Raw genomic sequence first — 14,260 nt, 5'->3', positions numbered from 1 at the left:
GCCGAAAAATGGGAAACAAACAGTTGGGAGACGTCTTCTCATATGCGAAGGGACAACTTTGTGGAAGAGCCTATCCCGTAGGGGTGCACCGTGCGTGTACGTACAATCCTCTGGAGAGGCACTCACCTCAGCGTGTGTTTGTGGCGAAAGGAAATAGCTAGCGATTTTTCACACACACTTTTTGTTCATACAGTTTTTCCTCCATTCCGTGTTGTGATATATTCAAGGGAGTTTCTCCACCGCGTTAAGTTTTTCCCCCACTTTGTAGTCACACGTGTGTAGTGTCGCGGCGGTTTGAGCGAGTCACTCCGTGCATGTAGTTGCTTCCGTTTGGTTGCTCCCTCCCTGGGTGATTATATTAGTGACTCCCCCCTTCCCTCTTCTCCCACTTGTGTTCGTTTCTCCCCCGCCCTTTAATCACCATGCTGCGTGGACTCCTCCGCATAGCTGTGATGCTCCCCCTGCTGAGCGCACAAGTGCGTTGCGAAAACGACATCTCCGTGAAGGGCAGCCTAACCGTGGCGAACCTCAAAATTTCGTCCAAAGATAACAAAGAAAATGGCATCCTCTTCCAGAGTAAAGAAGTAGAGTACAAAATGGGGATGAACCCATTAGGGCAGTTCATAATAAGTAGGAAAAACAAGCCACTCATAAGTATCGATGAGCACGACAATTTGAACCTCTTAAACCAGGACCTAGTGGTGAAGGCATTAACCATCGATGGAACATTTAAAGTGCGCCATGTAAATCAATTCCAAATGATTGTGCACGAGACGTTCAGTAGCAGTGCAAGTACGAAGGGATGGTCAGGGGACAACTTTAATAACGTCACGTCTGTGTGTGGTGGAGTCAATTTGTTAGGTGGCTATGGGAAGCTCTCCAAGGGGAGAGTCCGCAAAACGTTTGAAAACATCCCAAGTCACACGCAGATTCGAATTAAAGCCAACTTCCATTTCATTGATGATTGGAATTCCCATACGGCTTTTTTAAAAGTAGGAAGAGACGACCAGGAGGATCTTTTTTATGTCTGGACGGATAGCCACTCCCAGGTGGGCCTCGAAAATGCGGTGAACATTTGTGGCAAGGCCACTGGAGAGTCCAAATTCAGCTCCCTGATTGACGTGGTCATACCGCACAACTCGAGCAGACTCATCGTGGAGTTCGGCACCACCATCCAGGTGGATGACCCGAAGAGCGTCTCCTGGGGCGTCTCAAACTTTCAGCTGTTCACCGTGTGATGGGTGCATCAGCTGGGGGGGCTCCCTCAAGCGCATAGTTTGGGCTAATCTGCACGCCATCACGCATGTAGTTTGGGCTGCCTTGGGCACTCAGTTTGTGCTGCCCCCCCTGCATCTGCACGCGCGTTCTCCTGTGCTTTGCACTTCCGCTATGCACTTCGGCTTTGCAGTTTGAACTCAAACCCACACACTTGTAAAAACGGCTTACGGAAAAAAGGAAGTCCGGTGGAGGCGACAAAATTGGGGGCAAACGGGGCGAGGCGGTTGGAGCGGAGTGGCAACCAACTCAAATGGGAACCATCGAGGAGTGGCACCTCAAATGGAAACCACCTCAGAGTGGCACCTCCGAGTGGCACCTCGAGTGGGGGAACCTTTTTAAAATTCTGATTTAAAAAAGCTCCTCTCTTGGGGCACCCCCCTCCTCCCCGTAGGGTTACAAACAAAGGAACAAATGGCACATGTGTATTCGTCATTACAAACGGGAAAAAGCGCAAGCACACATGGGGAGTGCGTGTGGGGGGCGCTAATTCAGGGGCTCTATTTTGAGTTTCTTGTTTCCAGCTCGTAGTCTCGACCCGACATCTTCTCCTGCGAAGGGGCGGTGTAGAAAGCAAATGAGGAGGCGCATAAGACAAATGGGGAAGGTACCCATCGGGATGTGGAGAGCACACCAATTCATAGTTAGCCCTCCGGTTGGCTTTCCCCCCCCTAAGAGATAAACTCACCGTCCAGCACGAGGACCACCCGGCCGAGGGACACCGGGTCGGTGAGCTCAATCCTCTTCCAAGCCTCATAAATGGCGGACGCCAAGATAGCGACGAGGGTCATCGTAGCTGTGTTGTAAATGGCCTGAGACTTCCCCGGAACATTTCTTAAAACTATTAGCACCTCATTGGTGCAGATGGTTAAGAGACATTTCCTCGTGGCCTTCCTTAAGTCCATTAGGGTTAGTGACTGCGGCAAATAATTTTGATCGTTCGAGGAAATAAGTTGCAAAAAATTGACCCACATATCTTCTTCTCTCTTCCACAGCCTCACATTCAACTCTACTGTATTTTTGTTGCTGAATTCGAGGAGCACTTGTAGGGAGGAGAGAGGGGTCCCCATCTGGCAGGAGAACAGCCATGGGGTTAGCAAGTTTTCCTCGCTTTCAATTTGCTGGTTTATTTTCCTCTCGGCTTTGTTCTCTCTTCCCTCCCGGTCGATGGTCACGTCCGTCACGTCCGTCACTTCCAGCTTGTCCAGCAGGACGACCACTTGCCTCTCCAGCTTCATCAGCCGCTTCTCGAGGCGGTACTTGTCTGCGGGGGGGAGCGGCGGTTAGGCGGTGGCTACGCAATGGCTACGCCGAGGTTAAACGCTCGCTGCGCAACCGCGTCGCTTCGCCCCTCTCTAAGAGCACCTTTCTCCGAGTTTTGCAACTTATCGTTTAGCTCCTTGACGATGGTAAGCAGGGGGTCGTACTTGGTGACGATGAAGGTCTGCAGGTCGCTGCTGAAGATGGCGGCGTTCTGGTTGGTCGTCATTTTGGGCAGGCGGTGTGGTTGCGTTGCGGTGATGCGGCGATGCGGTGTGGTTGCGTTTTGGTGAGGAAAAGGGGAGCCAATGTCGCCGCTCACTCGCTAACCGCCGCGATGAAGCGGTGATAAAACGAATGGGGCGCAACTGACAGCAGATGGGAAACCCTCTGGTCTTCAACCGGTGCTCGCGTGTGTCCCTTTACCCTTGGAGCATGTTCCCCGGGGTGTCCGCTCTCAGTGCGTGTATGCGTGCATACCTCTGTGGCTTCCCTCCTCTCTTGTTTGACCGCCCTGCGAGGGGGGTGGACGAGGGGAGTGTTCACCCCGTGTGTGTGTGTGGCGGGGAGCGGTGGCGGCGAGCGGTTGACCTGTCCTCGGGTCCGTCGAGCGGTTGACCTGTCCTTGGGTCGTCTAGCGGTTAGCCTTTCCCTGGGTCCGTCGAGCGGTTAGCCTTTCCCTGGGTCCGTCGAGCGATCCGTCCACCCAGTGAGACAGCCCAACCGTTCACCGTCACGATGCAACTCCGCTATCCCGATCGCATGTGCAAACAAATCCGGACGGGAAAAATGCTACGCGTCAGAATTTACACTGCGCTGCGGAAAAGCGGCAAGTTCGCAAAAGGGAGTACCAAAAAGTGGGCAAAAAAAAAAAAAATAAAAAATGAAAGAAAAATAAATCCTCACTTGTATGTCCGTTTATTCACCTGTATATCCGCTTATTCACCTGTTTGTTCATTTTTGCCTTTTTTCCAAACGGAGAAAATCCCAACCCGTTCGCATACTTTGAAGCGCGGGGCAAAACGCATGCGCAGACGCGAAATGGCTTTTTGCAACGCGGCAGGCCAAAATGCACCGCCGCGGGCGCACTGAGGTGATAGCGCGGTGACTCCCTCCAGGGGGGGGAAAACAAAAAAGGCCTCTCCCCACTGTTGGGGGAATCTCCAAGGGGGAGGTTAATTCATACCCATGTAGTTTGCCTCGCCAAGTGTATATAATACACTGTTCACTTGGTGTGAAAAAAAAAAAAAAAAAAAAAAAAAATAACTTACAAACAGGGTGACGTTCTGTTCGCTCCTTCTTGTAGGCCAGCTTTTCTCGCCTTTTGCTTTGCCCCTCATTTTGCTTTCATAAATTGAGGGAGGAGCTCAGGCTCAATTTTTTTTTTTTTTTTCCCCCCCGTAATGGTAATTATCATTCTTATGTGCTAGCTTTGTAGATACTCCCTTGGCTGTTCAAGGGAGTTCCCACTGAGGAGGCTGCCAACCGGACGGGGGATACTTCCACTCGAGGGGGATACCTCCACCAGGGGAACGGCCACAAAGGGGAAGGAAAAAAAAACAATAAATGGAACGCACCAAGTAATACACAGCAAAGTAGAACGCAGCAAGCAACACGCACTATCCCATAGCAGCGTGAATAACCCCAGCGTGGCTGGAGGGGGAGTCTCCTCTGCGGAAGGGGGCTACCACTGCAGTGTCTCCCCGTTTGGCCCCTCATCGGCGGAGTATAAGACCACACGGGTGAGAAGTAGGCAGGGCGTCCACCTCTGCCCACCAAGGATAGGGAAGATCGCAACACAGCGCATATAACCGCTCCCCATATAACCGCTTCGCTTCTAACCGCTTCGCCTCTAATCGCACCGCTTTTTCCCCCCAAAGCGCCATGATCAACCTGCAGGTGCACCAGCTGCGCAGCCCCAGCGAGGCGGACCACTGCGCGTGCGGCAACCTGCTGCGCGAAAAGAGCCTAGAGTTTGTTCTCGTGAAAAATAAAAACCTGAGCATATACAGCTACCAACGGAAAAGAAAAAAAATCCTTCTGCTGTATGAGACAAAGCTAAACGCACCAGTGGTGAAGCTCATAATATTGAAGGACGTTTTTCTGCGCAAAAACAAGGAGCGCATTAGTGGTGTCCTGCTGGTATATAAGGGGATTCACTTTATCCTTTACAGATTTACAAGCCGATTGAATACCCTCGTCGTTGTGTTAAAACATAGCTTTTTAAAAAAGGCAAATTTCCAGCCGCTTTTTTACTCCTTGCCAATTGCTGTTAACTACGTGCACAGATATGATAAGGGGGGAGGCAGCGCCGCGGGCAGGACCATCCGCATCGGCGGGAGGAAGCCCGTCACGGGCCTCACCAGGAGAAGGAGATTCAGACTGGCCGCCAAGCGGTTAAAGGGGGGGGTGCCAGCACTGCACCGAGGAATACACCCTGCACTTCACCCTGCACTTCACTCTGCACTTCACCCTGCACTTCGCCCTGCACTTCACCCCGCACTTCACCAAGAAGGGGAACCCCCCGAGCAAGAAGTGCCCACGAAAAAGCGAAGGGGAAAAGGCCGAAGGAGGAGGGCCACTCCGGTTGGAGAGTCTAGGGAGCCCCCCCAATCGGAGCTGAACTTACAAAGCGGTGCTGACGACGATGTTTATGTGGATCTTTACGGCGAGAGGGGGGGAAGTGCCAATCTGGACGAGTCCTTTTGGCTAGATGGGCTCTCTCCAGAGGGAATCACCACTGGGAGTGCCAATCGGCAGCCCCCCCGAAACGCGGAGGACGGGCAGAGCAAAACGAAGAAGCGCATTTCCAACTTCTGCGAATTTGCTGTGGCCTTCACGAACGATTTCAAAACGATTTACATCCTCTTTTACTCGTCGAGGAGGAGAAGCCAAAAGGGTCTGGACCCCACCTGTGCTGGCGAGCTCAGGACGACCCGATTCGGGAAGGGCCTCCACCTGTTTAACGTCGTCAGAGTCAGCCTGCAGGACCTCTACAGGCACTTCATTTTCATCAAGAAGATTTTTTTCCACGGCGGCAACATCCACGTGCTGCTGCAGAACGAGCCGGTAAGGCCTCGCCGTCGGGAGTGCTCACCAGCAGTGCGGAGCAGCAGTGCGAAGCAGAAGTTCTCCTAAGCACTGCTCACCAGAAGTGCTCCTAACCATCACGTATCCTCCTCACCACTCCCCCTTATCACTTCCCCCCGCTGCAGATCAACGTGGGGCACGCCGCGCTGGAAGAACCGAGCCTGAAGCTCCTAATTCTGCGGCAGGAGGACAACCAATTTGACGCGAACAAGCTGACGAAGGGGGTGCCGAACGACACGATAGACCTCCTGCGGGTGAAGGAGCTGCTGATTTGTCTCGGCCAGGACTACCTATACGTAGTGAATTTGAAGAAAAACCAAAAGGTAATTTATATGTTTAGAAAGAGTTGCTACACAAAGGGAATGCTTTATATGCAAAAGAAAGAAACTCTCTTTTGTGATTGCACCCATTTGAACGTCCATTTTAAGGAGAGTAGCAGCAACCTGTGGCACAGGAGGGGGAAGCTCTTTATCCTTTCCCGGAGGTGCATCATCGAAGGGACCCTGTCCAGTGACCGCAACAACTTGGTGAAGCTCCTCAAGTGGAGGAAGGTCCACACGTTCAAATACGATTTAGCCAAGTCCTCCGTTTGCTGCTTTGGAGGCAGGGTCCACTTCCTGTGCTGCTACAATGGGCTCTGCGGCAGGGCAGACGTGGACTTGCTCGTGAGGTGCAGCTGTGAACGAAGCAGAGGTGGGAGCGGAAGCGGTGGGAGGAGCAGCGGTAAACGAAGCAGACGCGGACGAAGCAGAGGCGAACGCGCAGGGGCATCCTCACGGAAGCGAAAGGCAGCGCCCCCAGCGCACCCAGCGAAGTTGCAAAAATGGGAGAAAGAGGAAAAGCGTGATGGGGGACCCCCCTGCGAGGACGTACCACTCGATAGCGAACGTTTGGCGGCAAATGGGGATGCCCTGACTTCGCCCCTTCCTCTTGTAACCACTTGTGCAAACCCCCCACGTCCAACCAGGAGGGTAAAACCGAACGACAACTTCCTAATGGACCTCCTGACCTACCTAAACAGAAACCCATCAGTTAATGAGCACACCAAGGGACTCAACCACAGCAAATATAACTTCTTATTTCAAAAGCATAAGAAAAAGGTGAGCATTTTGGAGGGCAATTTTTCCTTTATAAATGCCCAAGGGGGGGTCGAGTACGTGCCGCCTCTCTTCATCCTCAGGAGAAGGAAGAAGCGGAGAGAAAAAGGAGGAGCCCCCCTCCGAATAGGAAGTACAACCAACAGAAAGGCAATAACCCGAGTGGCCAAAATCCCAGCCAAGGGAATGATCACCGATTTGATTAAGTCCAAGGAGGAACCCAGCCTAGTCCACAACAGCAGCTACTTCGCCCTTATAGGGTGTAAACAACATAGCAGTGTAGAAAAAATCTTTTTTAAAGTTCCTTTCAGCATTTTGCTAAGCATATCCTTTGCAGGGGCGTCACTAAAGGGTGTGTGTGCCAGTGAAGGCGGAAGGAGGGGTCGACTCTCTCAATATGTTATGATTAACCTGGAAGGAGGGAAACCCCAGCAGGGTGCTGAAGGGGGAACCAAGAATGGTTCCAATGATGGGAGAAGCTACGGCGATGGAGGAGGCAGTGGACCCCTAAGGAGAAGCCTCCTCCTGTGCGTAGACGGAGTTAACACATGGAGACAAAGGAAAGGGGCCCCCCCAAAAGGGACTCCTTTGAGTGAGAAGGGGGAAGGATTAGTAGTCGATCCCACAAGCAGCACGTCCCCCCAATCGAAAGAAGGCAACCCGCTGCTGAAGGGAACTCTCCTCAGCAATCGTCGCGGCAAAGTTATCTACACCCTAAGGGGGGACGGAGCACCAGGGGAGCCATCCGACCAGGTGGGGTTATCCTCCCCGGTGGAGCTATCTGCCCCTGTGGAGCTATCCTCCCAGGTGGAGTTCCCCCCGACGGGTACCGCCAAGGTGGACGCCTTCCTCGCCTTTTTCAAATTATTCCCCTTTGTTCATTTCAGCAGCGGGGATGTGGAAAGGTACCTGGAGGGGAAGTTCAAGGGGGATAGAGAATCGGAGGGCGAACCGGATAGCAAATCGGATAGCAAATCGGAGGGCAAACCGGAGAGCATATCAAATGGAGGGACTGCCGCCGAAATGGAGTTAAAGCAAAAGTGCGCCCACTTCTTCCTGGTGGAGAGGAAAAAGAGCACCCACCTAAGGATGGACGGAACTTGCGTAGCTTTGCTAAGGTTTAAGAGGTTACTCCTGCAGGTTTGCCGCAACCAAATCAACGTGTGTCTATACGCCAACACGTGCATATTGCTTCGGCACATTTGTGTGGAGGACGCGGTGGTGGAGTGCAAGCTGGTGAGTAGGTTTTTAATCCTTCGGCATGAAAGCGGTAGCTGCTCGGTGTACTCCTTCCACGAGGATGCAGTGGCAGATCTGTTGCTGCGGGTGGAGGGAGTGACGTCGCTGCTTAACATGTGCGTTTTGCGCTGTCTAGATGTGGGCAATCGGGAGGAGGAGATTAACCTCCTCCGGTTTGCAGCCTTGGTGAGGGGGAGAGCACCTTCCCAATGGAGTTACACCATAGGGGCGGCGGAGGAGGATACCGAGAGGGAGACTGTGACGGAGGCGGAGACGGAAGACCTGCTCTCCCTTTTTCAAACCAAAACGCCAGATTCCTTTTGCGAAGTTATTAACAGGATGGGAGGCCAGTGTTTAGGGGAAATCATCTCCTTGCACACCCAGCTGAGCAACGTCCACTGCATCTCCACCGTTCGGAGGGGGACCCAGAGCCTCCTCGCCTTCCTGTATGACGCGAACTGTAGCCTCTGCATTTTCCACCTGGAGAGGAGGCGCACCCTGTTTCGCAGCAACGCGCTGTTGGCGGTGCCCAAGTATGTGTACAACGCGGGGGGGGAGAAGCGGGAGAAAGGAGCAAAGCGGGAGGAACGAGCGAAGCACACGAAGCGCATGAACATCGCTGCTGCTGAGGGAGAGGCGCCCCCAGGGGAACTGACCCTAGAGGCGCACAAACTCGAAGAGGTGATAAACGTGCTGCTCTTCCCACTGGGCCCCAACTACATCCTAACCGTTTTCCTAACGGGCAGACCCATCCTGATTTACAAAAGCATTCGCCAAGTGAGAAGCATCAGCAGATTGAAATTCCAGGTGGTCCCGCACAGGTACACGCAGCCGTTGCTCAGTAACGTGCACTATGTAAAATCCCCCAGTGGTGAAGACGTCCGAGTCGTCACCGTTTCGCGAGACAGGGCAGAGCCGAACAACGGTTTCGTCCTCTACGTCGATGGAGGGAAGATCGATGGAAGGAAGAGGGGGGGGAGAACAAAAGAGGAGAAGGCAACACTTCAAATGAAAAAGAAGAAAAAAAAACCATCGAAGTGCATAGTGGGTTATCCCCATGTGGACCTATCCAGGGTGGACCTAAGTCACGTGAGTGGTAGTGAGGCAGAGCAGCTTTACCAGAAGGTCCGGGCCTACGACGCGGCCTTCCCTCCGCTACTCCTCTCCAATTGTAGGGGGAAGCTGTTCATTCACCGCTTCGATGGGGGGGGCGAAGTGGCAGCGGAGGGGAGCGGCCCACCAGAGGGGAGCGGCCCACCAAAGGAGAGCGGCCCACCAGAGGAGAGCGGCCCACCAGAGGAGAGACAACCCAAGAGCATCGTCCAAATTGACCGCAATGCATTCCTCCGGGTTGATGCAGCGGGCCTTCACATCGTCAGCCTTGGGGAGGGAGGAAACGTGTGTGCGGGGGGGCCCCACCAGGTTGGCCGCAATGAAAGAGATGGCCGTAGTGACCCCCACCAGCATCACCAGAGCGAATGGCGGCTAAATCGCGACGTCGCGCGAACGCTAGGTGAGGCCTCCCCCCCCCTGGAGGTGACTTGCCTCCACAGCAGCGTCGACGCGGTGCAAGTGCACAAGGAGCTGCTCCTTCTAAGGAGCCCCCCCCCGAACGAGCTCTGCTTCAACGACGACTTCGTTTCGAAGCTGCTTCTGTCCTACCCGTACGTTAGCAAAATTGCTGTTTCGCAGTTTGAGTACGTGCTGAGGAGGGGCAAGGGGGGAGAAAAAAGAGGCGAAAAAAGAGGCAAAAAAAAAGGTGAAAAAAAAGGCGAAAAGGAGGGCCAAACAGGAGACAAACAAACGGGCTTGGTGGAGGGCGAAAATGAGGACAAACAAACTGGCGAAGTGGATTGGCCCCCCGCCCACGGAGCCACCCGCGGAAAGGTCATCTGCGCCGTCGTGCGAGTCAAGTACGACGAGTACCACTGCCTGAAGAAGCTCCAAAAAAGGAGGCTAAATCTGCAAAAGGACGAGCTCCGCAGCAACGTCGCCTATGCGGGGGAGGAGGTGCAGTGCGTGCCCAACGTCCACCTGCAAGACAGCATTAACAACCAGTACACGCACAAGCTGAACCGCTTCCTCCGCGGTGACGATGAAGAGGTTGCCCGGAGGAACGACGAGGGGGACGCAACCATAAGGAACGGCGAGGAGGTTGCCCGGAGGAACGACGAAGAGGTTGCCAGGCGGAACAGCAAACCCATTTCCTCTGCGAAGACGCATGCCAAGTTTAGCAAGCTGCTGCTCCTCCACGAGGGTAGCCAGAAGCGCGCCTACGGGTACTACACCTTTGAGCACAGTGAGGAGGTCCACTGCGTTTCGTTCGGGTGCCTGCAGGGGAGGGAGTACATTTACGTGGGCACCAGCTTGAACATTGGCGAGCGGGTCGAAACGCAGGGCAACATCTACGTGTTTGATTTGGGCGGCGTATTCGCGCGCGCGGGGGGCGGCGAAAAAGGGGGAAACGTAGGAGTGGGCGTGGGCGGAAGCGTAAACGGAGGCGTAGACGTAAACGGATTAGCGGAGCCGCCCCGCAGCGGGACGCGCCGAACGGGGAAGCTCCCCCTGTACATGAAAAAAACGTACAACAGCTCCGTGACGCAGATCCACCCCTTCTACGTGCACAGCGAGGGGTTCCCTTGCGGGGGGCTGGGCAGCGCCCTGCAAAGCCTCATCCGGAGTGCTGGCGGAGAGGTAAAGTACTGCGGCAAGTACTGCGGAAAGTACAGCGGGAGGAGCCAGCCCGGGGAACTGCCCCCAGGAGAGGAGGAACAACCCCCCTATGCCCATGAGAGAAGCACCCCCTCAGGGAGAGCCAACCAGAAGAGTAGCCCAGTCGACCAGAACGTACACTGTAACATCCTCCACTGCATTAACTCAAAACTGTTCATCCACGAGGTGCGCGAAAACGACTTCACCAAAGGAGCCTTCCTAGACAGTAACCTCTTCATAAGTGACATCAAGGTGATGAAGAATTTTCTAATCGTAGCGGATCTATACAAAGGCATATTCATTAATATGTTTAATTATGAGCAACAGCATGACAGTAGAAGCATCATACCCATAGCCAAACCTTTTTTTTGTGCCAATTTGAACATCCTCTGTTGCCACCACATCGTTTTGGATCACCTCATTTGCATCATCGCCATGGACCTTTTCAATAATTTTTTTATTTTTTCATTCCGCACTCCTCAAGCTGTAGAAACTTTGTACTTATTTACCCTTTTCAATTTTAACAGAAGAATTCTTAAATATGTAGATGCTGTGCATCCCCATCGGAGATCCAATTCTGCTGTGTCCATTTCGAACGACGGCTCCGTACACCTGTTTCATCCCCTTACCGGCAGATCGTTTGACTTTTTCAGGGGGACTTACAACGTCGTCAGGGCGTCTCTCTTCCCCCACTTGGCCCTCAACGCACACGCGGATTTGACCCCGGATGTTTTCACCCAGGCCGCCAGACTCAACCTCCACAGGCGGACCGACTCCTTCTCCATCAAACACGTCCTCTTCGACGATATGCTACGGTGGGGAGAAGCGCGCCGGGGGGGCGCGACGAAGGAGGCGTCCCGCGAAGGGCCCCTGCGAAGTGCCCTTTGGCGGTTGGCAGCCACGAAGCTACTCACCTGTGTGCACCCCTTCTAACACACTTCTTATAATGCACCCCTTCCCCCCGCAGGCAACTCCCCTTTTACTCCGCCGAGGTCCTCCACGAGTTATTCTTCAAGCGGGCCAACCTCCTGGAGCACATAACGATGGTATGCGAGCTGCGGCGATTACGCGGTTGCTCTGCCGCTTCGTTACCTCTTCCGCTTCGTTACCTCTTCCGCTTCGTCACCTATGCCGCTTCGTCACCTATGCCGCTTCGTCACTCTTTCGTTACCTATGCCCCTTTCCACCTCTCCCTCTCAGGGGGAACTCCTAATCGAGCTGAGTTCCTTGAACGAGCGGTAGCCCTCCCGTAGAGCGGCATAGCAGCTGTCCTTTTTATTTATTTTTTTTTTTTTTTGAAAATTCTTTAAAGTGCTTAGGATAATTGGCCAACTTGCGCAGTCGCAGGAGCGAAATGGCACTTTCGCCGAATGTGTTGTGGGTGGTCAGTTGGAAATCTGACGGCGAAGGCAGGCGCGCGGCCTCTGTCCGTATGTCCGTCTGTTCATATGTAAGCACGCACGTACGCATGTATGTACGTATGCATGATCACATGCTTGCACACTCGCACACTCGCACACTCGCACACTCGCACACTCGCATACTCGCATACTCGCACACTCGCACACTCACGTGCCGCCGTGGGAAGCATGAAAAAAAAAAAAAAAAAAAAAAAAAAAAAAGGGCACTACACCGATGCTTTGCAGGAAGGTATGCAAATGGATCGCCGAAGAGACCCCTTTTACAATTCGTACATCTTGACAAACATATGAAAGGGAAAAAAAAAAAAAAAAAAATAAAAAATAAAACATGTTTCGATTGAACGGGGAGAAACACACCTCACACGGGGGAAACACACAAGAGGGGCTTCTTCGCGCCAGCGCGAGTGGGGAAGTTACCCCCCACACTCCTACGCACAGTACCGCTGTACACACTGCTGATCCCCCCCCCCCCCCTAGTACTTCTTCGCCAATCGGGCACAAGTCTCCAGGGATATTTTAATCATATTTTCCAGCCTCTCCGGAACGAGGTTATTATCGAAGTCACCTTCATCCCACTTGAGGGGGCACCCATCGACGATGAAGATGCCACCCGTTTTAACCTTTCGAAGAGTACCCATGACCATCAGCGTGGCTACTTCCATTTCGACCACCGCGACATTCGCCTTAGAATAATCTTCCAGTCTGGTTGGGATGATCTTGTGAGGGTAATACATATCTGATGATAAGCTAATTCCATTGAAAACGGGCACCTTTAATTCTTCTGCAACTTGGTTCAGCGTGGCATACACCTCATAATCTGCCACCGCTGGGAAATCGGAATAGATCATAAGGTGAGACACTCTGTCCTCCCGTACGGCAGCATTACATATGCAGATGTCTCCTCTCTTCATTTGAGTTGGTTGTAGAGAGCCACAGGAACCCGCTCGAATGATTACCTTTGCTCCGTTATTCATCAGCTCTTCGAAGCAGATTGCACACCCGGCTGAACCCACTCCGTGGCTCACGCAGAGGAACTTCTGCCCCTTGTAGGTACACTCAACACTTTTATACTCTCGGTTGTATGCCAAATCTACGTAAGAGTCACACAGCACCTTCACCTTGTCAACGCGACCGGGGTCTCCTACGACCAGCACCACTGGGGTCGTCTGTGCCTTCGTCAGCTTGATGTGCCTCTGCATTTCGCCTTCCATCGTTTAACGGGGGGCCAGAAAAGGAAAAAAAAAAAGAAAGCAGGGGGAAGGGAAGAAAAAGGAAGAAAAAAAGAAAGCAGAGGGAAGGGAAGAAAATGGAATGAGTGGAATGAGTGGAATTCCGGCTGGGCGGGGTGGCTTCCTCGGTGGGCAGTTTCGCAGCTTGTTAACTTTGCCGCTTCACTTTTGCGCGTGTGCGAGTTGGGAAAAGGAAAGTCAAACGACAAACGTGGAGGTGGATGCTCGATGGGGGAGTTGCAAAAAAGAAGTTGCAAAAGGGGAAAAAGTTTGACGTGAAGGGAAAGAGAATTGCAATATAAAAATGCTCTTCAAACGCTTGGCAAACGCTTTGCAACAGCGCGATTGAAAACGCCCCCCAATTGTGGCGCTCCCCACCGCGGCGAACTCACCTCACCAAAATGGCAAAACGTTGCAAACATCCACTAGCAGCAGCTGCACCAGGGGAGTCGGTTACCCAGGGGGGCATACCAACGGCGTCTCCACGCGGCATCCACAGAAGGGCACCCCCCACAGGTGACGCGCTGAGCAGCGCTGAACTGCACAGCGACGTCGCGCCAAGCCAAACATAAACCACAAGTTGAGTTTTTTTAAAAAAAAAAAAAAAAAAAAACATGCAAAAAGGGTATGCACAAATAAGCGTACTGCTTTCTTACAAATGCTCAAAGTGGTTAAAGCTGCTACACCGGGGCATACCTTTCGATGGGGAGTCATTTCTCCAAAGGAGCGAGTATGCTGGCCCATCGGTGCGTAGTATAGGCGCGCGGTAGGGATGCTCCATAAACATACATCCTCCTGGGCGCTACATAACGCGCCGCGTGCGCAGAGGTGCCCTCCTGCATGGGCACACATAGTGTAGTACCCCCCCACAATTGCGGGCCTACCCCCACCTCGTCACGTCACTTCTTCAAAACCGTGTCGTCTCTTCACTTCTTAA

The 14,260-nt window shown here is 53.1% G+C and overlaps 4 protein-coding genes across 4 annotated transcripts; 2 read left to right on the top strand and 2 right to left on the bottom strand.

Annotated features, from left to right (window-relative positions):
* The first annotated feature begins 46 nt into the window (after positions 1-46).
* PVX_080590 (hypothetical protein, conserved) lies at positions 47-1,448 on the top strand. The gene has a single exon (XM_001613776.1). It carries the CDS (start codon positions 423-425, stop codon positions 1,236-1,238), a length of 816 nt encoding a protein of 271 aa, XP_001613826.1. The 5' UTR covers positions 47-422; the 3' UTR covers positions 1,239-1,448.
* A 313-nt stretch (positions 1,449-1,761) lies between these two features.
* PVX_080585 (hypothetical protein, conserved) lies at positions 1,762-2,764 on the bottom strand (the record flags this gene model as incomplete). Its single annotated transcript, XM_001613775.1, has 3 exons — positions 1,762-1,826; positions 1,964-2,539; positions 2,641-2,764. The coding sequence occupies 3 exons, from the start codon at positions 2,762-2,764 to the stop codon at positions 1,762-1,764; spliced, it is 765 nt and encodes a 254-aa protein (XP_001613825.1).
* A 1,655-nt stretch (positions 2,765-4,419) lies between these two features.
* PVX_080580 (hypothetical protein, conserved) lies at positions 4,420-11,915 on the top strand (the record flags this gene model as incomplete). Its single annotated transcript, XM_001613774.1, has 6 exons — positions 4,420-5,604; positions 5,751-5,948; positions 6,054-6,295; positions 6,593-11,488; positions 11,641-11,719; positions 11,874-11,915. The coding sequence occupies 6 exons, from the start codon at positions 4,420-4,422 to the stop codon at positions 11,913-11,915; spliced, it is 6,642 nt and encodes a 2,213-aa protein (XP_001613824.1).
* Positions 11,916-12,567: 652 nt separating this feature from the next.
* On the bottom strand, positions 12,568-13,623 carry PVX_080575 (uridine phosphorylase, putative; the record flags this gene model as incomplete). Its single annotated transcript, XM_001613773.1, has 1 exon — positions 12,568-13,623. The coding sequence occupies exon 1, from the start codon at positions 13,303-13,305 to the stop codon at positions 12,568-12,570; it is 738 nt and encodes a 245-aa protein (XP_001613823.1). The 5' UTR covers positions 13,306-13,623.
* Between the last annotated feature and the right edge of the window lie 637 nt (positions 13,624-14,260).

The sequence above is a fragment of the Plasmodium vivax genome, chromosome 10, assembly GCF_000002415.2.
Source record: "Plasmodium vivax chromosome 10, whole genome shotgun sequence".
NCBI classification, from domain to species: domain Eukaryota; phylum Apicomplexa; class Aconoidasida; order Haemosporida; family Plasmodiidae; genus Plasmodium; species Plasmodium vivax.
The sequence above is the reverse complement of the archived record's forward strand: the minus strand, read 5'-3'. Positions and strand labels throughout refer to the sequence as shown.